This window comes from Crocuta crocuta, unplaced genomic scaffold, assembly GCF_008692635.1.
Source record: "Crocuta crocuta isolate KB4526 unplaced genomic scaffold, BGI_CrCroc_1.0 scaffold452, whole genome shotgun sequence".
NCBI classification, from domain to species: domain Eukaryota; kingdom Metazoa; phylum Chordata; class Mammalia; order Carnivora; family Hyaenidae; genus Crocuta; species Crocuta crocuta.
In genome coordinates, this window is record NW_027528851.1 from 848,697 (window position 1) to 875,224 (window position 26,528).

General features: G+C 36.3%; 1 protein-coding gene across 2 annotated transcripts in view; it reads right to left on the reverse strand.

The window, feature by feature from the left end:
* The window catches only part of MET (MET proto-oncogene, receptor tyrosine kinase), a 109,929-nt gene that overhangs the window by 68,048 nt on the left and 15,353 nt on the right, over nt 1-26,528 (reverse strand). For both annotated transcript variants that reach the window (XM_077756032.1, XM_077756031.1), the window contains exon 2: nt 13,621-14,837. In XM_077756032.1, coding sequence (XP_077612158.1) covers nt 13,621-14,823 — 1,203 coding nt within the window. In that variant the 5' untranslated portion in view covers nt 14,824-14,837. The remainder of the gene's footprint in view (nt 1-13,620; nt 14,838-26,528) is intronic.

Genomic DNA, 26,528 nt, shown 5'->3' on the forward strand with positions numbered 1-26,528 from the left:
CTTCCATGTTAACTGCAGCAAGATACACAACAGCCAACACATGGTAACAACCTAAGTACCTATCAGTGGATGAATGGATCAGGATATGTCTATTCAGACTTTAAAAAAAAAAAAAAAAAAAAAGAAATCATGTCATTTGCCACAATATGGATGAACCTGGAGGGCATTATGCTAACTGAAATAAGCAACAGAGAAAGGCAAATACTGCATGTTATCAATTTTATGTGAAATCTAAGGAGAAAAAAATGTTGTGCTCCTAGAAATAGAGAGTAGAAAACTGGCTGCCAGGGGCTGGGGCAGCAGTAGGGGTGATGGGTTGTGGAGAGGATAGTAGAAATAGGGAGACATTGGTAAAATGGTACAAACTTTCGGTTAAAAGATAAAAAAAGTTTGAAGATCTAATGTATAACATGGTGATCATAGTTGACAACACTATTATATAGTTGAAATTTGCAAAGACAGTTTTCAGGGTTTTTTTTTTTTTAAGGATGATAGGCTGAAGGTAGGGTAGGGTGGCAGTGCTCTGAGTGAGCCATCTTGTACCAGTTTACAGAGCCAATTGTGAACATGTCTTCCTAATTTCATCCTGTTCAGTGGCTTACTTGGCTTGAAATTGGCTTGGTGGGAGTGTTTACACCACAGAAATTGGCAAGCGCTACAGACTGGGGCTTTTACTCCCTACTTCCCTGAGAATTAGACATTTGCCAGCAGTCTAGTGGGTTTGAGGACCAGGAAAGAGTCAAGACTAATGTAGGAAACTTCTTGAATACACATTAAAGAGTGTGGATTTTACTTTGAAACCATTGGGGAGCCCTCCGATTATTTTAAGGGACACAGTAACACAAATGGGTTTGCTTTCAAGAAAGATTACTTATTCCAGCAGCAGTCTGGAGACAAATAGGTTGGTTGGGGATGAGAATGGAGCCAGTAAGATCTAGTTTTATCTAACTAGCATAATTTCAACATACTAATAAAGCAAAATCTATCTGGAACGATAACATACAATTTTCTGTTTCTCCTTTGTGTATCTACAGAAGGAAAGAAGCAGTAAAGATTTTTAAACTTCACATTTACTATGAATGAGGCCAAATTTTATTCTGAAGAAGGAATAGAAGAAGCAGGCTGAATTAGATCACACTGATGGAGAAGGTTGACATAGGGTGAGAGATTCTATGGAAATATTAAGTTCCTACATTAAATAAGTGTTGTTAGTTGCACCTAAACCAGCATCTGGAAAAGGTGCTTAGAAAGTCTTAAATAAGGCTGGTACACAGAATAAGAATGTCAACTTGGGTTAATGAATGAGAGAGGTTGTGTAAACTATTACTTAATCCTAGTTGAGGGTTTCCTGAGCCACTGGGGATCTGGGCTGAGGTTGACAGACAAAAATAAGGTTAGAAGGAAATAGAGCATTAAACAAACAATAGTTCAGTTTAACTTGTGATTTAGCCAGAGTTCATAGTATAAAATAAAAGCCTCTTGCTAGTAGCAAGAAAGATAAAATGAAGCAATGTCAAGATCATTACTAAAATAACTATCCACACATTCACTGGAACAGAGATTTTATTATATTTCTACAGTGAAAATAGAAAATTTGACGATTTCTTAGCCAGTTTGTGAGTATCTGGCATAGAGAGTATTTAAAAAAGCACTGGGAGTTCTAAAAACAGCTGGTTCTAAGGGCCCAGACAATGAAGGAAAAGCTTTAATATCTAAAGTTCACACAAATACTAAATTAATATTTACTTATGAAAATTTAGATGTTTACTTTTCAAATATTTAATAATCCCTTCTTTCTTATGAGTTCATCTGCATTCACTTGGATTGTTATCTTATCCCTAGGGTCATAAGATACTCAATATCATACCATTTACACCAGGACTACCCTAGATCTTGAAAAATTTTGATTTATTTTTTAAAAAAGAGCTTTCTTGTTAGATGTGATAAGGTCCTGGTGTTTATTTTTCTGTGATCTATAACTGTGCCACAAACAGTGAACTTCAAATTTTCAATAGTGCCACCATGCCACATACTCAGGATCACAAAAAGCATTGTTTGCCTAAAAATCTGAAATTAGTGTTTTTGTTTTCTTAAAAACATATCTACACGGAAAATACCATAGGGGCACCTGGGTGGCTCAGTCAGTTAAGCATCCAATTTTGGCTTAGGTCATGATCCATGAGTTCAAGCCCTGTGTTGGACTCTGTGCTGACAGCTCAGAGCTTGGAGCCTGCTTTGGATTCTGTCTCCTTCTCTCTCTGTCCCACCCCTGCGTGCACTGTCTCTGTCTCACTCTCTCAAAAAAATAAATAATAAACACTAAAAAAATAAAAAAAAGAAAATACCATCATGATTGTCACAATTTATAATATATATTTTTTAAAACAGGCACATTATTTTAGTCTTCTTTGTGCATGTAAAAAAACCTGACCTTTAAATGTTAATTACAGGTTATACCTGCTATTGTTAAACTACCATTTATATATTACTTACCATTTTGCAACACTGACTAATATTCTCAATATTGGGCCAGTAACAGAATTGATCTTGTGTTTTGTTTGCCCAATTCTATTTGGAATCAATATGTTTGTTATGACTCTTCAGAAATCAGAGTGAGTTTAGTTGAAAGTAAGAAACACTGCCCATTTTTTTCCCTATCAGCTCTGGATAGACCCAGTGTAACTGGTATTTTCAAATTAGAAATATTTCTCAATTACTCTTACTAATACATTTACTGATTCTTGTTTACCATGATGTTGGAACCACAAATAAGTTTACATTAATGAATCCTCAGATATATTATAATGAATCATCAGATATATTCTATTTTAAATTCCTCTTCTTTATTCATTTAATTCAGTTCCTTAAGTACAAGGATCACCTAATGTGACCTCATATTCACCTCTATTACTGTACTTCAGAACATTTCCAGAGTCTCAGACCCTTTCATATTAATGAACATATTTAGAAAAATAATCTCACCTATTATCTTTTTTAAGGTTTTATATATCCACCCACTCCCCCTCTCCCCCCAAACTGTACTCTTATAAACTATCTCTGACATTCAAGATTCTGGTTACTTTACTGGAAAGTAAATATAGTCCTTTGCCACAATTATAGCCTTCAGGAAGGGACAAGCCAATGACCTCTCTGACTTGCGGGCATAGGAACGAGCCCTGAGGATTATTAAATGGCTCCTACTCCCTCATCTTTTCCGATAGGTCACTCCACTTCTTTCTTAGCCAAACAAAAGTTAACAAAGTGAGCAAGAAAAAGGTGAGTATGTCTTTGGATTCCTCACACGTATTTTTTGCACTTGCATTTCAAATCTTCATAGCTTCTGGGGATGGCAAAAACAGTGCTTTTTACGGCCCTCATAAAAATACATTTGTAGATATTATCAAGGGCTTTTATCCAAACACTGTAGCAATTTAGATGGTCTCTATTTACTGTGTAAATGTACAGATTTCTTTTGGAATACAAAATCAAATAAAATCAGCACTATTTTTTGCCAAATAAAATCAACACTATTGTCTGTTGTCTGCAAGGCATATATACCCAGCTACAAAGAAACATGACAAACTGCCTGTCCTCTAAGACCTTAAACTTATTTAGATATTTGCATGATTATGTATATATAAATAAATATGATTAAAATGAAAGAGAAAGGCAAAATGTCTGCAGTTAGGGATGCATTAGAACAACATAAAGGCAGCAGTAACTAGAGGACACGGCCCCGTACATTCAGTAGGTGCTCATGACATCCTCGTGAGTCCTGGGAGCACTTGTCCTTCGGCCCTCTAGGGCACATGATTCACATGAGAATGAAATGGTCTAAAAGAAGGCAGTTGTCCAGAGGACGGTATATGGATACAGAAAGACAATATGATTTGGGCCCACTTCAGCATCACATTCCCTTAAATTCCACCAATTTTTATAATTTTGATAGTTTCAAAAGAGCTTATTTTGTGTGTTCTTGGATTTATGATTCACTTTGCCATAGGACTTACTGGTGATAGGACAATCCCTTTCATCCCCAGGAAATGCAGATTCTTCTGCTGCATAGGATCCCAAGTGCTGGCTACAGAAGAAAGGCGAGAGGGACGAGAAAGAAACAACTTGGACAGATACAAGAAACCTCTACTTTTCAGAGCTGATTAAAGTGACAGGCTACGAGAGGAGGGTGAATAAGTGCTACCTGCATTGTGTCTTTAGCTTCTAGAAATCTACATATTATCTTCTTCAGACTAAGAATTACCTAATGAAAAGTAACTCAATTCACTTAGAAATCAAAGAAAAGACAAACTTTATATAATTAACAACTTTTTAAAAAACAACCTGTTAAAGTTATAATCTCTGGCATAGCTCTACCTCTTGTGATATATTTTTCTAACTATAAAATAACATGCACTCATATCCAGAACCCACTTAAAAAAGCTGGTTAAATGGAGCACCATGTAGTTAAGACCTCAAATTTATGAAAGAGATAGTAATTATAAGTTTATTAAATACTGGCTATGTAGTTGGCCTTGTGCTAAAGACATATGGCTTTTTCTAAAATTTTGGGCTTTATGTAAAAGTTAACTTTCATTTCCTTTCGTGGCCTTTTGTGACTACACTATTAAATTAACATATTCCTCCTCACATTCACAGATTTTTATTTCCTTCACAATATATTTCATAAACTATCATGATATATTTATTGGTGTGACTGAGTTCTTACTGACATCTCCCCTAGTGTGTCTGCTTCATAAAGACAAGAACCATGGCTATGTCATTCACCACTGTAATACCTGAAAGGCCAGGCACTCCATATCTAGTGAATTTCTTGTTCAATCTTGGTTGTATGAATAAATTCCTTTCTCTGAAAGGGATTTCCCTTTTGCTGAAAACAATGATCACAAGTTTTTGGTCATTTTATGCACTAAATAAAATGATTAGGCTTCTAGAAGTTGGCTTAAACTAGTAAGATGAAAGAACAAGCATGTAATGAGAGTAGCTTTAAATAAATTGGGAAATTTTGCACATTTTACTGTCAAGATAATTTTTACAGATATTTGTTTTTGCTATTGACTGCCACTGCATTAGTGCTTATATCGGCTTAATGCATTAGCACTAAATACTATTGATTCGCTCAGCTAACAGACCAATTTAATCTTTGCATTTTTCCCATTTGCTGTGCACCACCTCACCTATAGTTCAGTTAGTAGAGCGGCTGCTACCTGCAAGTGTTAATCAGATTTTAAATTTAAAATGTCACTGAAAAATTTAATATGATACAAATTTACACTTTTCTGGTACATGGACACAAATTACAGCGAATCAGAATAATCCATATATTTTGACATGACAACTTAGCAAACTTAATTTTCATAAAATCAGCTCTAGAAAAGAGTGCTTTACAAATCAAAACTGACCTTAATTCACCCCTTTTACCTAGAACATGATTTGAAATGTCACCTACCATTTTAATGTCCTCTGATTGATGAGCATTTTGGTGATTTGCCCAAATAAGACAACTGAGGTCAGACTTTAGTCTGAACTCACAATTTTTTTTTTCAGTTATGCTATTCATAAGTCATTTTCCTTTACTTGTGAACATAGAGTGGTGTAAATAGCCTTTATTCTATATCAGCACAAATTTGTAAGATATTTTTCTGTTCTCTTGTTGAAAAACCAGAGAATATTTTTGGAATATAGAAGGTAGACATACTTGATCTGCTCTAAATTAGCCTAGGTCTAGGGTGAAGTGTAGTAAACTTTTTCCCCAAGGCTTTTAAGAAAGTAAGTCAACACTGCTCAGCAAGTAATTCATATGCAAATGAAACAGCCTGGAACATTTTAGTTAGAAAAAATATATAATTAGCACACTGGAATGTATCCAGGATACCAGAATCACTTACCACATTCACTATTATTAAAAAAACAAACACATACACACACACAACAAAAACAAACAAAACACCCCAAAACACCCTAAGGGAGTTTTAAATGACTTCAAGAGTAGTTGAGCCCTTGGTTTCATTCCCCTGACACAGGAGCCCTTTACAGCCCTCTGGCTGCTGGAGATGTGACTTCCAGCACTTATCAGGGCACTGAGTCATTCTGGACTCCGTGTGCCCTCCGTATCTGTGTCAATTCATGAATAAGCAATGGCAGAAATTCCTCATGGGTATTCTATCCAAATTATAACAGATCCTCAATTTTCTTTTTAGGGGAGATAACAGCGTAGGGCGGGATGATGATTGATAAGACAGAAGTATCATAAAGGTGTAACACCCAAACTTTGATATATTATTCTAAGTTAAAAAATCCATTATTACTCAAGGAGGTTTAATATTTTTATCAAAATGCGGGATTCCACATGTTTTCATTTGCCTCTAACCATGTAGTGTGTGACAATGAAAATATCATGTATTAGAACTGACTTAACACTTTAGCTTTTAAAAAACCAATTTTAAGACTAATTTTTTATATGAACTCCTTATTGTTTGCTACATTAATTTTACCAAGTGAATCTCCATGTAGAACCCAACTACTTAAATAAAATGCAGATCATACCACCTGCTTCAAAAGGTATTAACAATGAACAGTTAATTCAAAATGCATTCATCATATAACGGATCAATATAATCCACAGGTAAGCCTACCTACATTTTTTGGTGACGGTGTCAGCACTAACTATATTTCTTTGCTGTTATCTTATAAAAATGTCATGCCCTTGCTTTTTCATTCTTTCCTGGGGTGGACTTTTGAATAAACTACCAAGTGGTTTAAAGAAAGGTTAGCAGAAGGAAGAGAAAGAGTAGAGGATATTAATGGCTCACTGTAACACATTTTCAATACCCTTTGGATGTGCTCTGTGATTTCAGAGAGAATCACAAAATTCTGGAAAGAAAGTAATTTTAAATTCTTTTTAATAAAATAATGCAATATGCTACTTTCCATGGAATGGTAGGATGTAGAATTCAAATAAGTAAGTTAGGGAGCAGTGATGCCCTGAGCCTGGTTGAGAATGAGTTTATGAGAGGAGATTTATGGGAGGAGAGGAATCAAGTTAAAATTAACAAATTTCTACTCAGATTTTTAAAACAGTATATTGAATCCTTATACCTCAAGGATTTTCTTTCTTGCAAGATTTTGCTTTGGTAGCTTTTACATTTGGCATAAGGCCAAGGTATCTAGTGTTTAGAATGAAGAATCCTCAAAAACATTTTTCATATAGGATAACATTCTCTCATTTCATAGCATAGGAAGTAAAAAAAAAAAAAACAAAACCAAAACCCTGAAATCCAACTTCACATTTTTCATCCCTAATACAAAAATATTCTCTTGAGAGTGCTAGATTGTTTAAATAAGACATGCCAAACCAGTATAATTACATGGATGTTATTTGTAACACTGACTCCACATTCCCAGTTCAAATGGTGTGGTGTGTGGGAGATTACAGATATATGGCCTATAAAGAGTTATAAATCTTTGTTTATTTTATTAAATATTACGAGACATGCCCTGAGGATGACAGATCAATAACGGTCCTTGTGGTTTCCTGATGGAAGGCTGCAATTATTTTCTTCCATTACAACTTAAATGTAACCCAATTTTACTCATCTATCATTTTTATAATAGTAATAAAGAAACATCACTATATGTATTTTTCTGCCTATTCCTATTATTCCTCGTTTGCATCTTGTTTTGATTTTGTTTTCATTCAAAACTGTTCTAATCACTTTGCTTTCCTCCTCTAATGGCTCTGAGTGGTGACCCTTTAACTTTGGCACTCTTCGAAACGGAGATGGAAAATTACTACTTTAGGTTTCCTTTATTTTGGGAAGTGGTTGGCTACTCTTTGAATTCGAGTATAAATGATATTTAAAAACAAGGAAACTTGATACAAACAACCTGTGAGGTTGACTTTTTCTAAAACAGCATTATCTGCAATACTCTTGCAGAGTATAATTTAAATTACATAAGCCTAGTATCTTACAGTGCCATGGATAGTTAGAATTGAAAGTTGGGAACAGAAGCACACGTTATAACTCCTAGCTTGACTAGAGTACAATTCTGTTTCAGTTATCTTTCTCTCTTCCCTGAACTACCACCACTCCCCACCTCTCTCTCCCTCCCCCCTCTTTTCTTCTCTCTTTTCTGAATCACCAAGTTTTATGAAGGACTTATATACAAATTAAGTATTATGGAGGTAGGTCACTCATAACAGGAAGGGAGATAAGTGAAAGATTTTCATGAGCAGTAGAACCAGAGTGTACTTTTTCCAGAAAATGCAATAATCTAAATTCGCCTTTCTTTACATAAAGAATTGCTTACAATATTCCTTACAATAACTGTTGCTATTTATTAGGTGTCAAGGACTAAATTAGGGTCTTTTGTAAACATTATTGCACTTGTTTTCATTTTTTTAAAAATGTTTTATTTATTTCTGAGAGAGAGAGAGACAGCGTGAGCAGGGGAGGGTCAGAGAGAAAGGGAGACACAGAATCTGAAATAGGCTCCAGGCTCTGAGCTAGCTGTCAGCACAGAGTCCGACGCGGGGCTCAAACCCACGAACCAACCGTGAGATCATGACCTGAGCCGAAGTTGGACGCTTAACCGACTGAGCCACCCAGGCGCCCCATTGCACTTGTTTTTCCAATGGTCCTGCATGGAGGAAAATGGGTTCAGAGAATTTAAATAATGCTCTTGTGACCAGGCAGGTATAAAATGATGGGGTACACATTTGAACCCAGATCTTTTACTTCAGTCTTGTTCCTTTAGACCATGCTGTTGTCTCCCAAAGAGCTAATAAATTTGTGGCCATCCTTTTTCCTTTTTTTTTTTTTTTAATCTTTTATAGAAAGAGAGAAAGCATAAGCAGGGCAGAGGAATGGAGGGAGGGGGGAGAGAGAGAGGGAGAGAGGGAGAGAGAGGGAGAGAGGGAGAGAGAGAGAGGGAGAGACAGAGAGGGAGAGGGAGAGGGAGAGAGGGAGAGTAGCTTAAGCAGGCTCCATGCTCAGTTCAGAGCCCAACACAGGGCTCAATCCATGAGACCCTGAGATCATGACCTGAGCCAAAATCAAGAGTGGGACACTCAACCAACTGAACCACCTAGGTGCCTTGAATTTATGGTCATATTATTGTTCCAGGTACTTTATATATATTATCCCCAATTTTTACAAAACCGTGTGAAGAAGGTTTGTTCTCTACATATTACAAACAAGGAGACGGAATCTAAGGAGTTAAGTCAAGTGACAGAAGTCACATAGTTGATGTGCAATAAACTGGGGCTTCCATCCAGGTGTGCCTGGCACCAAACTGCTTGCTTTTCCCCTTCAACAGATCAACCACTGGTCATTAAGATGTTGGTGAAAATATTTTTTACTACATGCCTACTCATTCATTCAAATGCTTACATATAGAGCAAAACTTTAAAATGGGATTGGAAGAAAAAGTGTAATGTGGTAATCGTATTTTCTGGTTAGGCAAGAGATATTGCAAAAACTCTTTTTCTAATTCCACTGTGATTAAAAATCTTTCCAAAATGTATTAATCCACCTCTCTTAGTAAGTATAATTTAGGTAATAGGGTCTAGAGATTTGGGGATTGAGAAAATTCTTTTATTCAATATGGATCCCGTTTTTAAGGAACTGGGCCAATGTGTACTGATTCTATTTTTTCCCCAGAATAATTTTTGTGTTAGTAAATCCCTTAGATGATACTGTTGAAGAGTCCCATTAGCATGCTTAAAATAAACAGAATTTTTAAAATTTTTAATTTTTTTTTTTCAGGAATAGAATTTAGTGATTCATCACTTACTTACATATAATACCCAACCCGGTTGAGTGCTCATACCAACAAGTGCCCTCCTTACTGCCCATCACCCATTTAGCCCCTCCCCCCCATCCAAAACCCTGCCAGCAACTCTCCATTTGTTCTCTGTATTTAAGAGTCTCTTATGGGTTGTCTCCCTCTCTGTTTTTATCTTATGTTTTCTTTCCTTCCTCTATGTTCACCTGTTTTGTCTCTTAAATTACACATATAAGTGAAATCATATGATATTCATCTTTCTCTGACTTATTTCGCTTAGCATAATACACTTGGGTGCCATTCATGTTGTTGCAAATGGCAAGATTTCATTCTTTTTGATCGCCGAGTAATATTCCATTGCATGTATATACCACATCTAAAATGAACTGAATTTTTAATATTGTTTATCCTCAAATTTGATTTACAAAGTCTCCATATTATGGGACGTTTTCTCACTTATTTTGAATAATAATGTACTGTTTAGGGAATATGCATTAGACTAAAACAACTTTAGTCAAATACCAGTCTGGGATGTTTATAGAGGTCAAATGATGAATGAGTGAAAAGATGGTAAGATATTTAAGACTAAAGATTTAGTAATTATTTGTGGGTGTTTAATCTCATAATTCTAAGTGCCGGAAATCACCGTAAACATATCCTTTAAGAATCATTTTCAAAAGCAACATAGAAAATGGTTACATTGTGAAGATCAAGAATTTATTTTTATAGAACTGATACAATCAACTCTAATATTACATGAATGGGTACATATGGCTGAGGATAAGTTTCCAGAGACAACATCTATGTAGAATCAAAGAGTTCTGAAGCACAGACAACTTAGATGGGAAGATGATGTGTTCTAGAAACTATCAAATGACTCAAAAGAGGGCTTTATAAAGGTCACCAATATGAGAAGTATAGACCTGTTTCATAAAAGGTGAGTGGGAAAAGCAACCTAATATGTGACCTGAAATCTACAAGTCAGGTTTATATACTGGCTGGAACCCTACAACTTAAAGATCCTTTTTCTGTCTGATCCTGTGATAGAAACCCTTTTTGTACATGGTAGAAGCTCAAAGACAGCCAGAAAACACCTGCCATGGCTTTGCTCACACACTGAGGAATTGGGCAGAAGCCTTAGCACAAAGTTACCACTGCAGCTTTCCTTGTCTACAGAGCACACAACAGTCCCTCCATAAAGATCTGATGGATTAGAGATGTTAATAACAAAACTATAATATATGTGTTTATTCACCAACCTTTATGCTAAAACAAAAGCTCAGTTCCAAGAAATTATTAGAAGGGTCACCTGATATCTTGCCAAGTAAAGTTGCCAAGACAAAATGGAGTCATCTTATTGCTTAGTCTTTCCAAATAGGTTTGATTTTATAAATCATTTGTGTGAGTAAAGGCTCCTAGATGCCTTCATTTTAAGATAAAGCTAGGAAATGACTGTATGCTGATTACTGGAAGAACCTGAGCTCTTTCTGTGGGTTGGTATATGAAAACTGACCATGTAGGTAATCTCATTCTCAGAAGAATTTTGATATTTAGTAACCAGAAAAGATAAACAGGCAAATAAGTAGAAGAGGTTGGAATGTATTTGTCTTTATGGAATTTAGCCAGTGCAAAACTTGGCTTCCCTCCTAAGAAGACTATGTTGGCAAGCTCCATCTTGTTTTCCACAAGAATTTTGCAATGGGAATGATAATGATTTCAGGTGCAGTTGGTGCATTTTGGGCATTTTTTCCCTGCATGCTAAAACTGACCTGAGTTTCACTGGATAATATTGCCTTTTTATTTCCCTTGTAAAACACTAAGAGAGTGAAAGGGATTAAAAAAAAAAAGTTTAAGTGTATTTTGAGAATTTCTAGAATTGAGAAGTTTTTTACATGGTGGGGGGCTAAAACGTACAAAATAAAATAATGAAATGAGATATCAATATACCTTTATAAGGTAAAGTCTCTTTTTAATTTTCAATAGAACAAGATTTAAATAGCAAAGTCATGTGCTTTAGAGGCCCTGGAGGAACTTCTAATAGAATCTTTAAAAACTCGTGTTTCTGATGTAATTTATTGGATACAAAGAAAGTGTTTTCTCTGGAATAGTATTAATATTACATTTTCCCCCTAATTTCAAGTTTCTGAAAGTTCTTTTGTTTCCTTCATTCTTTTGTATTTTCTAGTGAAAGAAAGGGGCAGCCTCATGAGGCATCTTTATTGCTTCTTATAGAATTTGTAACATATACGATATGGATGCAGGGAGAAATAAGTTCTATTTGGGATTTATGCATGCATATTATTTTTTATTCCTAGACTTATGGAGGGGTAAGGAGGGAAGTTATGTCTTTAGTTCACCAAAACATGAATTCATTTTCTAGCTTTATTAAGTAGTTATTTGGAGTTTCCATTTGGGGAAGTATCCCAGACGTTTCAGCAAAAGTGAACCAAATGTTTCTGAATTCATCTGTCTTTGGTACCCTTCAGCAAATTATATACTCTCTTTCCTCAAGGATATGTTTAATGTTTTTCCTGCTTACAATTTCAACCTTATTTCTGAAACTGAAAGCTACTAGAGTAGAGAGATGTGGATTTCCAAAGTCAAACCATCTTCAGAAAAGCAATACTATTTGTTCATCCAATTATGATCACTAGGGGTCATTATGTTAGGAGTAGCCAGGTTCACATGTTCAATCTGGGTCCAAACCAAAAAGCCTAAAGCCACAATGAACTCTTGTTTCGGTGTTCTTCTTCTAGCACCGAGTGATCTGATGGCTAATAGGATAAACCCCCTGGGGATAGCTGATATATACATCTGAATCAACATCTAAATCAAAGCAAGGAGACTGTTCCTAGCACTTCCTGTGAAAGTATCATTTCATGTAGGCTTAAACAAGCATTGATAACAACCAGGTAAAAGTACCTAACTAGAAGGTGGTAGAACATGTCCATTCAAGTAGAAAGTCCATGCAAGTTCCAAAGGAAGGATTTAGGAGCAACAATTTCCTCTAGTTTTCTAAGTTATTCAGAGAAGTGTATTAGCAGATTTAAAAATATTTTATTTACCAACATTCTAGAAGAGATCTTTTGTTTGGTTTTGGTTAATTTTCAGGTAACGCTCAGAATATAAAGCATTTATTTGTATATCAGTGAGTGAATGGGGCCTTATAAGGAAAATGCCTTCAAAACTCCAAAAATTAACTTGAGCTTCTTATTCTAAATGTTGTAAAGACTGCATTGAATCTCCATAATTGTGTTTTACAGGAACTGCTGTTGTGTTACTTTATGTGTTTACTTTATGTAAATCTGACCAGAACTATTAAAACTTCTATGAGAAATAAGTTTAATAATCTGAAGTGCTGGGGCACCTGAGTGCCTCAGTCGGTTAAGCATCTGACTTCGGCTCAGGTCATTACCTCGTAGTGCGTGAGTTCAAGCCCCATGTTGGGCTCTGCGTTGACAGCTCAGAGGCTGAAGCCTGCTTTGGACTCTCTCTCTCTCTCTCTCTCTCTCTCTCTGTCCCTCCCCTTTGTGTTCTCTCTCTCATAAATAAATAAATAAACATTAAAAAAAAATCTGAAGTGTTGACAAACACGTAAACCCAAACTGTAATACATATTTTCTTTTAGAACCACATTAATTTCTCTCATGCTATGATTTTACAATTAAAAGAAGAGTCAATATTTAAATTTTCTTGGAAAGAATGTATAAATATTTTGGATAAAGGTCATTTATCAAGCACCAAAAAGCCTTTGATATTCTTTTCTACTTATTCTACTTATACATTATAATTTATAAGTGGGAAATAAATGTGACTTACCCTATTAAAGCAGTGTTCGTGGTTGGGTCCATAAAAATGTTGAAGACATCTCACGTTGTTTTTGTTTACAATCTTGTTGAAGAATTCATTGACATACTTTATAGGGAATGCACAGACGGCAGAGCGATTCATTGGTTCAGCAGAATCTGGCTTGCTTTGTGCAAACACTCCATAGAGAATGTCATCATTCAGGTTGGCACCTATTTGTTTAGCAAGGTGGGCCCCAGGCTTACTGACATATGCAGCCTGGAGAATATTAAACACTTCCTCCCTTGTGGATCTCTTTCTTCTCTTTTCCGTGAGGATACATTCCAGAGGCATTTCCATGTAGGAATGCAGTCCAGAGTCTACAGAACAGAATCTGATTATTCGTGTGTGAAAAGTCTGAGCATCTAGAGTTTCTCGCTGGACTGTCAAAAAATAAATAAAATGGTTGCTTTCAAAGGCGTGGACATACTTAATAGGGTAGGAATCTCTGAACTCCGGTAGAACATCAATATAAGACTGGTCTGTTAAAAACTTAAAGCTATCTTGCGTTTCCTTTAGCCTTCTCACCGATATCGAATGCAATGAATGATCTGGAAGGTAAGAGGAATTGATGGTATTGCCCACAAAGAAGTTGATAAACCGATTCTTTTCAGATATCAGGACTTTGGTTCCCAGGGGACTCACCACACAGTCAGGACACTGACTGGACTCTTCGTCTGCCTGTGGGGAATACATGCAATGAACTTCTGACTGTATGTCAGCAGTATTGCTGGGTGGAAGGACATGTCGCTGGCAGGTCCCTCTGTGGACACTGCCACAGCTAATGAGTTGGTCATCATAGTACGTGTCAATAAGTAGAGCCATGTTGATGTTATCTTTCCAAACACCACCTGATAAATTGGCTTTGTGGCTGCAGTCCTGACATGGGAAACAATTAGGGTGTTCCAGCACAGGCCCAGTCTTGTACTCAGCAACTTTCTGAAGGTCCTTGTCATTTAAAACATAAATATAGTTAACTGCACCAAGGTAGATATAATGCTTGTGTAAAACAACATTCTGGATGGGCGTTTCTGCAGTGAAATTGGGAAGCTGATACTTCATGTTCACATTCATCTCAGACTTTACTAGTGCCTCTCTGCACTCCCCAGAGCTCTTCTGCACCAAGGTCAACAGAAGCACAAGGATGCCAGGTGCAAGCACAGCAGGGGCCTTCATGGTGAGAAGCGTATCTGCCAAAACATGTTCAAGGCGAGAACAGTTTAGTTGTCATTAGAAACAAAGAAACAGAAAGAACTACACCAGTTAAACCATTAGAAACAAAGCTTCCTAACTGGAATTTTTACATCAAGTGAAAAAGAAAAACTCTAGCTGGTTTCACATAAAGATGCATTGTGCAGATGGACATGACTCTACATAGTTTAATTTTAGAACTCAAGCCAGAACGAGTAATTTTAGAGAACCATTATGAGATGCAAACAATGTTCTGTATTAAAGACAATACAGCAACTAAGTTAGACTCATTTAGCAATGAAATCAGAAATAGCAAATTTCTTTCTTAACCCCTTGCTGGTTGTTTAATGTGGTTTAATATTTGTGGTTAATGACTAGGTTGATATTTAAGCTTTCTCAGTCAAGTAAAGGAACTGTGGTTCAGATTCATTTATTCTAGAAATCACAGCAGGCATTGTTTTCTTGGGAGCATGTAGAATTAGTAGGCTAAATTTAGCTTCCTTTTGGAAGAAAACAATCATAAATTCTAGAAGCAATATGATCACATGCTGTTTATAGGATTTTGTGTGGAGAGGAAAGGTATGGTTATAATTTGGCTATAGCTGACCTATTGTTTTGGATAGACAAATGCTTAAGATCACTAGAAACATAAAAACAACAAGCTGAAAATGTATAAAATAAAATGTTCATGTCTAAAGTCCTAAAATTTTTCAGAGAAAAACAACATATTGTTTCTTAACAAGTCAAAAGCTATTTAGTAAAAAGAACATTATTTTAACATTCCATTGTATGCACATGGACAGTTATTTCTAACTAGTTTTCAACGAGTATATTTGTTTTTCAGTTTTGAAAAATTTAAGGTACACAGGTTACAAACATTGTTAGTTCTACCTATAAAAGTTGAAGGCAAGAGGCGTCTGGGTGGCTCAGTTGGTTAAGTGCCTGACTTTGGCTCAGGTCATGATCTCACAGTTCGTGGGTTCGAGACTCACATCAGGCTCTGCGCTGAAATCTTGCTCAGACCTGGAGCCTGCTTTGGATTCTGTGTCTCCTTCTCTCTCTGCCCCTCCCCTGCTCACGCTCTGTCTCACTGTCTCTCAAAAATAAATAAATCTAAAAATAAATAAATAAAAGTTGAAGGCAAGGTGGTAGGTTAGAAAGGAGAGGACTTAGAAGGAATAGAAACCAAATAGCTATTACTCTTTCCCCTCCTGTTTTACTGCATAATTCTGACAGAACAAAAGGAACCTTTAAAGACTTACTAGGCATTATAACTATGCCAAAGACTAACCTTAGCTCTACAAAATCTAACAACTAGTATGTGCATGGTTCTGTGCTTGCACTATGGAAATGGGATGTGGCACTTATTCTTCAGTAAACCTACAGTGTGGTCGAGAGACAACACACATACACAAATAACAAGAATACACAGCATTATAATATCCTTCCTAGCACTAACCAAAGCTAAAAGCATTAAGAGAGGGAGGCATAACTTGTACTTAGAATTATCATGATTATGAGCAGTTTGTGCAAAGATACAGAGGCAGGAGAGAGCATATGGCATGGCCAGAACTGCAAGTTGTTGAGCTCAGACAAGTGGGGAAACCAAGGAAAGCAAATGGGGGAGATAAAAATTGTTGGTGCAATATTCCAAAAGAGCAAAAAGAGGCATTTCCAAGAGCCTAGAACATTAAGAGACATCACTTTTTCTGAGACAGCAGGTGAGGATTAGTCAGATGAAGTAAGATAAGTACAGAGACACTGAAGGAGTTCAGGGAATATGATCTCAACATTCTAAAAATAAATTAGGGTAAATGACCATCACTAAAAGTAATGGTTTCAGAAGAGGGACTAGGTTCTTCACAGTAGAGAAACAGGTTTAGAATAGCTACAGTAAGGCATGCAAAAACAGGTCAACAGGAAATGAAAAGAAGGATTGCATAATAGGTCCAAGGGCTCCTAAGATAAAACACAACGTGTTGTGGCTTTCTTTTCAAGTAGAAAGAATTCTAGCTGGACCAGAGGACAAAGCAAAGTGACATTAAGGTGAAGAACTGAAAGAGGTATAAGTCAAATAATAATAACAATAACATGTACTGAACACTTACCATGTGCCAGGCTTCTGCTAAACCCTCTGATTTACTCTTTATAAGCGCCCTTTGTTTTCTTTTAAAGTTTCTTTATTTATTTTGAGTGAGTGAGTGAGAGAGAGAGAGAGAACAAGCGGAGAAGGGTCAGGGCTGGGGGAGCGAGGGGAGAGAGAATCCCAAGCTGGCTCCATACTGTCAGCTCTGAGCCTGATGAGGGGCTCACACTCATGACCCGGGAGATCATGACCTGAGTTGAGATAGAGTCAGAGGCTTAACTGACTGAGCCACCCAGACGTCCCTAAAACACCCTTTGAAGTAGAAAGTATTATTGTTCTCTTCTTCCAGATGAGCAAACTAGCCAAAAGTCACACAGAACCAAATTCAACCCCGTGTCTGCCTGACAGGAATCTATCCAGGCTCTTAAATGCTTCCCTAGTACTGAAACAGCTTCCTGAGCTAAGGGGAGAGTGCACTGGGGCAGAAGTTAGTTAGACAATCAGAGTCCTGAGTCTTGTCCTTTCCCTCCCTAGCTACAGGACTCTTGTTAGTTCATCCACCTCTGTCTGAATCCTGGGGTCCAATATCCTCACATAATTGGTTTAAGTATGAAAAAGAGATCTCATCTTTGAAAGCTTTGACCATTATATAGTGTATGTAAATATAAATGCAGGTATTGCACTTGGTATTTACATATGTAATTCTCATTGTTCTGAAATGTACTAGTACACATTTTTGGCAATAGTGGGGGAAATGACAATGAGTAGAGGAAAAGAAGGGTTTAAGACAAGTTTCCCTCTGAGAAGACACAATTAAATTAAATTCCAAACAAACTGCATATGTGTCTAAAACTTCTAGAATATATTATGCGGAAAAATTAAACAAACTTCGTGATATAGTATTAGTGTATCTCCTAAAATTGGGAACATTAGTCTGCTACATAATTTATCACTGAATTTTCTTTAGGAAAAACAATAAAGAAAGAAAATAAACGAACCATTACTGCCAAAAGAAAAAAAGCATTACGACCAATTTGCATCTTAGTTGACATCCATTAATACAATGTGGAGGGTGAATGACTTTTTCATTTAGGCTTTTAGAAGGAGGCTTCAAAATTATCCTTTTTTTTTTTTAATTTGAGGTATTATATTGTTTTAAAAATAAGGTCCATATCTTAAAGTTGGTATATAAGTCACTCTTAGTACAAAGCCTCAGTTAACTAAAATCCAAAAAAATGTACAAATATACTAATGGGCTTTTTTGTTATCTCACTTGATGAGAAGGCAAATCATAAAAGCAGTAGGGTAGGAGGATATTTTTTTCTATTTAACAAAAAAAACAAACAAAACACACAACATTGCATAATATCCCTGGAGTTAGTTAACCCTGTCTCCTTCATCTTCTTTACATTCTTTTGATAGCAAACAGTGAAGCCATTTTTCAGATTGAGAAATCAAAGAATGGTAATTTTTTAAAATTAAAGCAAAAGCCAGGACTAGAGCCCACTGTCAACAATAGGACTTTTAATTAAAACACAGGTTTCTGTTTAATCCTCAGATAATGAGAAAACTTAAACATTCCATTTCCTAGATCATTTCAATTAATTAAGTCTCCTCCCCATTAACAAAGGTGTGTGTTGGTGAGACTAGATCTTCTCCAGGAAATGTCTGTCTTTCATAAGGAATGGAGGAGGGACAGCTTTTGGAAGTATTTCTTACTAAGCTATGTAGCCTGATGACACTGCTGGTTAAATAAGTGGCAGCTGAATAGTCAAGTGCACAGGCTCTAGAGACAGACTGCAAAGTTTAAAACCATTTGCTGTCTGTCTGTGTGCTATTTGGGCAAATAACTTCTCTGAGCCTCTATTTTCTCATCTGAGATATGGGAGTGATTATAATTGTCAGTGAAATCTCAGACTAGTAGGGGAGACAGACAAATAGACCACAGTTTAAACTCAAGGTGGAAAGGTCTTGGCGGGGGAGGGGGGGGGGTCCCTGAAGGGGAGCTTAATCAGGCTCGGGGAGTCAGGCAGACATCAATCAGTCATGGTCTTTTCCTCATAAGACATTCACAATCCTGAGGGGGAGAGTCTAAGTTTTGCTTGTGGCAGTGCAGCCAAATAGTTGTATGACTCAAAGCCAGTCACTCAATTTCTTTGGCCTCAGCTGCTTTCTTATTTGCAAAATGATAGTGTTGAACTCATTATGTGCTGGAGCCCTCTGGCTCATGACAGCCTATTGTGTGCCTCTCTTCCCAACTGTGAGTTCAGTGACCTACCTTGAAATATGCCTTGGGTGGAGTATTTACACCACAGAAATAGGCAAACATTACAAATCAGAGCTTTTTTCCTTCCTTGAAGAGATGATTATTAAATATAAGCACACTCCCGAGCTGAACTAATGACCTCCAAAGTTATTTTTTAACTGTAATAATTTTCAACTCTGAGACTTTTTTTACAATTATATTTTACTTCAATGCCACTGCGTTGGCATATATTGCTTTTTCCTTTCTATCTATATAATCGGCCAGATCGGGATGTGTGAGCAATTTTAATATTTATATTGGTAGTGACTCCAGAAATACTTTCACTTTTCATATATTTTTGTCTTGATACATTTATTCCTGTGATGTGCCTGGATCAGGCTTTCAATATAGAATGCTTTTACTGTTTCTGTTTTTTCTTTCTTTCTGAAATACTGCTGGCCATTTAACCAACTTTGAGCTCTTTACTAAAAGGAACATGTAAAGATGATTCAAACAGATTGACTAATTCATTCTCTTAAAATGTTGTACACATAGCAGGTGAAAATGAATCATCCATAAAACATTTCTTTATTTCTTTTCAGTTGATAGTTAAGATAATCTCACTGGCAAAACATTTCCTGGGAGTAATTATCTGAATGGCACCTTGGCTATTAAACTCTTGGTATTTAGGAGTATTTCCTCTAAAGAGGATTACTCTGTTAGCTAGGAATATCAGCTCAGCCTAAACTTAAGACAAGCTACTCCACTCTATCTGCCATCTATCTGCAGTTTTCTTTCTTTTTTAAAAATATTTATTTCTGAGAGAGAGACAGACAGACAGACAGAGTGAGCAGGGGAGGGTCAGAGAGAGAGGGAGACACAGAATCTGAAACAGGCTCCAGGCTGTGAGCTAGCTGTCAGCACAGAGCCCAATGAAAGCCTCAAATCCACGAACCATGAGATCATGACAGGAGCCGAAGCTGGACGCTTAACCGACTGAGCCACCCAGGCGTCCCTGCAGTTTTCTCATTAAACTAACTTACATTGGTTTTTCATTTGCCAGAAATATATTTAATTCTCTAAGAATTTATTGAGTAGCCACCTGTGCCTATCACTATTACTACTGTTGGCACTGTCCTCATCAACAAAAACCTATCGCAAAGCACATGTGTGCTGTATTTGAGCACTGATTCCTCAGGAAAAAAACACCACAGATGTAACAGAATACACTTGTAAGAGAAACTTTCTAGATTTTGACAGGGATAACTTTGCTTTCTTTAGGAACTGATTTTCTTAAAATCATAATAATTTGCAATTATATAAATAGTACTATATAGTTTACAACCTCATCAGTTACATCCTCATCTTGATGCATAATTATAAGGTAAGCATTATTCTTGTGTTTTCAGATAATGAAACAGATTCATAGAAAATATTATGCAAAATGTACTAAACATGCATTATGGTTCTTGTTTCTAATGCTTTTAAAACATGTATCATGCTAATTTGAGCAGTTTTAAATTATCTGCATTTCCTAGAAAATATTTTTATTCAAAAGGCGTAATATTTTAGCAAACATTTGTTTTTACCTACCCAGTTCTCAATGTCTCTACTACTGGCAGCTCTTTTGAAAACTCCCCCTCCTATCTAATGGGGCTGTCATCACATGCCTTACCTCCCTTATCACAAGGTGAGCTTGCAAACCAAGTTCATTGGCCTTTCAATGAACTTTTCCTTTGATGCAGAGCTTGGTCAGGATAAGCATGTGACCAAAGCAAGACCAATCAGAGTCTTTTTAAAATTTAGTACAGATACTTGCAGAGGACCTCTCTCCTCCGAAGATCACACACACTAAAAATGATGTTAACTTAAGAGTGTCCAATGCCCAACTTTTGGCATCCATTATGTGGAGAAAGCCTGCATGAACAAGAAACTGACCCATGTGGCAGGAGAACCCAGACATGGAGAAAGGCATGTTATCAATGTTATTGTTTGAGCATCTGTGCCCATCATGTGTTAAATTAATGGAAACCAGTAAAATCTTTCCTCCTTCCTTTCTCTTTCTCTCTCTTTCATCAGCAGTTTCATTGTGATTCTTTTATTCCTTGCTCCTGAAAAAGTGCTGACCAAATAATGTCCAGTTGAAAATACTACAATCCTGTGAATTCAAACACAAAGTCAAGTGCATAAAAGCAATTTTAAGTAAAATATTTGAGTTATTAGAACAAAGAACAAAGAAGGTTTCCTTATTTACTTGAATAATTATTTTAAATATATCACTTTGATGGGGCACCTGGGTGGCTCAGTTGGTTAAGCATCCAAGTTCAGCTCAGGTCATGATCTCATCATCTGTAGGTTCGAGCCTCGCATAAGACTCAGTGCTGATAGCTTGGAGCCTGGAACCTGCTTCAGATTCTATGTCTCCCTCGCTCTCTGCCCCTCCTCCACTTTGCGCGCTCTCTCTCTTTCTCTCACTCTCTCTCAAAAATAAATTTAAATATTTCACTTTGGATTTAGAAACACATCTATCAATTAAAATTTCTGAGGTGGTCTACTAGTTTTTCCTGCCATAAAATTCCAAATTTTTTCTATGATATTTACATAACGTAATCTCAAGACAGAGATAACATATCTAAGTGAAGAGGCAAGATATAAAAAGCAGAAAACATTTCAATCCTGCTTTTAAGTATTTAAAAGGGATTTACGATGATGGAAAATGGCTGAGGCCCCATATGAAGGAAATTGCAGCCATAAAAACAGTCATAGCTAAATCTCCATGAGGACTTGCAAGAGTGAAATCTTAAAAAAAAATTCTAAGCCTTTTCCACACTTATATTATTTCTATTAACTTTAAAAGTAGGCCCATAAAAGCCAAGTTAAGAGATACTAATAGGAGATTCCTGATGTCATTTAAAATACTGTATTTATAAACATTCATTGCATGTGAAGAATCATATTATATCACACAATATTAGCCAAATGTTTGTCAACATTCATTGGATACCATGAGCTTACCAGATACTGAGAGTTCCTACTCTCAAAAAAGTATCCAGTCTGTGGATTTGAAGACAGCAAGATAAATGGCAAAAATCTAAGTGTATAACCTAAATCGAAAAGTGAATGGATCTATCAGGCTGTCGAGAAAGCAAATCTTAAAACATGCTTTGTTGAACCTTTGATTCTTATACCTAAAGATTTAATAGTGTTATGAACATCAAAAATGTCTAAACTGACTTTAGAAAGATAAAACAACACACCATATAAAAAATCCCACCTAATGTAGCCATATACTACTTTGACAGTGATTTCTAACAGTAAGTTGAGATGACAGAGAAATCTTGAGAGTTTTCCAGCCCTCCCAATTTCTCTCATCACATTTAAATGATCTGAATACTCAGGAGTCAATCCTATGTCTAATATTTACAGACTAGTTTGTTTGACAACAGTCTTCCCAAAAGTTCATAAAACCTACTAGAAAAGAGGTGAGGTATAGTGGAAAGAGTATGGGCTTTGGTGTCAGACTGAATTTGATGTGATGTGAATCTGGGCTTCACCTCTTACATACCTTGTGTCAGTTTCTTTAAAATGTGGGGATAATGATACACATCTTGTGGGTTGGTCATGAAGATTAAAGATAAATCATGAGACACTGGCATTAATAGATGCAGCATACACTGGCATTTAATAAAATGGCTACCATGCTTATCCTAAGTTGTGTTTTAGCCAGTTTTTTGCCTGCCTTCATCAAAAGTGAGGAACTTGGCACAGTCTAGTGAGTGAGCCCACTCCAAATACTTGGTGACTACTTCATCACCTTAATTTTCACAGTTTAAATACTGTTATTTCTTATTTTCCCACACTCTGGCCATTTGTGGGTTTTCTCTAAACCAGTCTCAAGTTCTTGAAGTCCCTCTTAAGTTGTCCTCCAAGACAAAGGCCATGGTAAGGACCTTCCATTCTAAGGAAGAACAACAAAAAAGGAACCATTACTTTACCACTTTAAAGAAGAGCAAACCCACACCCTCACTTAAGTTTTAGCAAATAAAGATACAGTATTTCCAGCTAAATTGAATTTCTGATAATAACAATACTTTTTAGTATAAATATGTCCCATGAATATATTTTAAAAAGTTTTTTAATGTTTATTTTTGAGAGAGAGAGCATGAGCAGGGGAGGAGCAGAGAGAGAGGGAGACAGAATCTGAAGCAGGCTATAGGCTCTGAGCTGTCAGCATAGAGCCTGACACGGGGCTCAAACTCGAACGGTGAGATTATGACCTGAGCTAAAAGTGGATGCTTAACAGACTGAGCCACCCAGGCACCCCCCCTCCATGAATATATTTTATATGACAATCTTAGTTGTAAGCAAATGGAAGAAAATCAGGAAACAACTACTCTTTTTACTAACAGAATTCAGACTGAAAAGATTTTGGCCAACCACATTTATCTATTGGGGTAGAACAGTATTTTTACAGTTTCTGTAGCACATAGATATTGCAAAACTATATATGATTATTTTGTTTCTGTTGTTTTGTTGCTGTGGGTCTAAAACATGCTGTTTTCAAAGTGATTATCTGTATACAGTAAGCCTTATTTGTACAGTAAACTTTACGCAGTAAACTGTTGTTAACGGGTGATTTTAAATATCACATGAAGATATAATTTAAGTATCACATGAAGATATAATTACGTGAAAGGGAGTAAGTATTGAGTAAGTATTCTTTTCTTTTTTAAAATTAAAAACCAAGGAAAAGATTCATGCATTTGTGGAGAAAAGTTATACTATATATGGCAGCCTGTCATTGACACAAAATTTCTAAAACAGGAAAAATATCTTTAGATTGATTTGTATACTTACTTTATGATAAAAAAAGCTTATTAAAAATTCACATATAGGTGGCTATAGGAGAAAACAAGTTAAACTAAACTTGGCGCAATAATAATTTTCACTTGTTATAATTAATTAATATTTTAGGGGCTCCTCTAAACACTGAAGCTTGAATACTATGCAAATGTTATTTCTTTGAAAAAGACCTAATTAGTGGTTTTATTCAGATCCTTATCCAATACTGCATCCTTTCTTCTTCCAATAAACATTTTAAAAGTTGAAAATGATAGATTTGTAGTGTTAGAAAAAGCCAACTGTGCATTTTCTTGTTGTAACATATGACTGAGACCATTGTCCAACTCTGATCTGGTAAGAATAAAGATAAAAGAAAAGAATTTCATTATATTCTTAAGATTATCCTTCATACATTCATAATCTGTTAGTAAACATCTTTGTCCTTTTAAGACTGGTGAAAATATTCAAGTTCTGGGAAAGAAGAATAAATGGACATTTGTTTTAACATTGTACATACTATAAAAAGTCCTATTGAGAAAATACATTGAACTGTCAGAGTTCTGAATGATTGGATAGGCTTTTGTCCCATTAATAAGCTGTAGGTCAGACAAGAATGTTTCATTACTCTTGAAAATGTGAACACTGAACTTTCACTGTTAAGAAAATGCTAAGAAGCTTGAAATCCTATAAAAGTACTTAAAAATAATTTTCTGCCTAATGGATAGGTATAATTTTATAGTTCAGATTGTGCAGAAATGCTACCAGTTTTTCTTCAATTAATCCAGGAACAGTGAATAACATGAAAGTACAAATCACACTTGAGAAACATCTTCCTAAGTACGTAAGTTAAAATAAGCTTAGCAACTTTTTCCAGCTGTATTCAAGCACAGGGTTGGAATAGGATAAACCTGACTGAATAGTCAGAATGTGAAGCACTGAGAGAGACCAGTTAGAAAGGAAGCTGGTACATTACTCATTAATGAATCAGACATATTTCCCTTCCTCAGTGTTTGAAAATGTCCTTGGCATAAGGCATGGTGAATTCCAAATGTGGGGAGCTGTGCTCAGAATTGGGTCTATATAACTGGTCAAATCTCCTCTAGTGTTACCTAAAGGAATAACAATCAACAATCAAATGGTTGTGAGAAATGGTGGTGATGAGTGGATCGTTCTTGTGTCCTGGTGGCTGCCACATAAAGAGAAACCAGTACCTAGGGAAAGAGAGACAAGGGGAGAGGCCCAAACCAGAAATATAGAGTCAAATCCATGTGAGGTGGGCATTATTCTATAATTCTATTTTCACTAAGTTCTTTGGGTAGGTCTGAACTTTATTTTGCTCATACCTGAGAACTTTTCTTGGAAATCAAAGAAAGTAGATTCTCTGCCAGGGGAATAAACTAGGAACCTTTTTCAAGATACATTTTTTCAGTATATAACATGTTCTTTTTCAGAAAATGTAGAAAAAACTTTCAGAAATCATAAAAATACTATGAATGGAAGGAATAGTCAAACCTAATCATATTTTATATAGATGTGGATTCCTTGGCTGAACACAATGTAATTAACAGTGTTCGGAGAAAAATTAAAAGCATATAAATATCACTACATCGAGTTCAATATACAGAGGATAAAAAGAACCAAAGAAAACTTTCTATAAAAATCTTAAAGTACTTTTAAAGGGATAGAGAATGTCAAGCAAAAGCTACCCTTGTAAAAAATGGAACAGTGCAGAAAATAAGTGCATAAGTACAAAATCCAATTTTTAAAACTCAGTAAACACTTAGGGTCCTTGAAAAATCAATAAACCAAAAGGTTAGGACATTAGGACAACTTAAAAACAACTGTGCTCAAGATTGTGTTTATATAACTGATCAATTCAAGGAAAGTTAATCCAGCACAGTTGTGTGTGTGTGTGTGTGAGTGTGTGTGTGTGTGTGTGTGTGTGTGTGTGTAAGGGGTACACGTGTTTGAGGGAGAAAGAAACAGAAAGACAAAGGAGAGGGCAAGACATTAAAAACAACAACAACAACAACAAAAAACCTTTTCAACCATATCGGTGTTGCTCATGGACTGGCAGTCCCAGCCTCCCACCCCCAGTGTGCTATAAAGTGCTATGAAGACAGGTGCACATTGCTGAAGGAACACAGAGGGACAAACAGCTAATTGTGTCAGACAGAAGCAGAGCCAAGGAGTATGTTAGCATGGAGATATTACTTGAGTCGGGTCTTGCAGGTTAGGAGTTGCTTAGGCACAGCAGAGGCAGGGGATGGACAGGACACACACATAGGCACCTAGGGGAGAATGTGCAGGGCTGTTCAGGAAGCTTTAACTGGCACAGAGACTATGTGGGCTGGGCTGGCTATGGATGAAACTGAAAGATTAGTCCGGGGCCACATCATAGAAAGTCTTACACATCCTGTTGAAGGATCTGTAGTGAAGAGTCACTGGAAGGTTTTAAGCAGGAGATGGAAATGAGCATAGTACTTGTAACTACACCTATTAGACAATTTTGGTGAC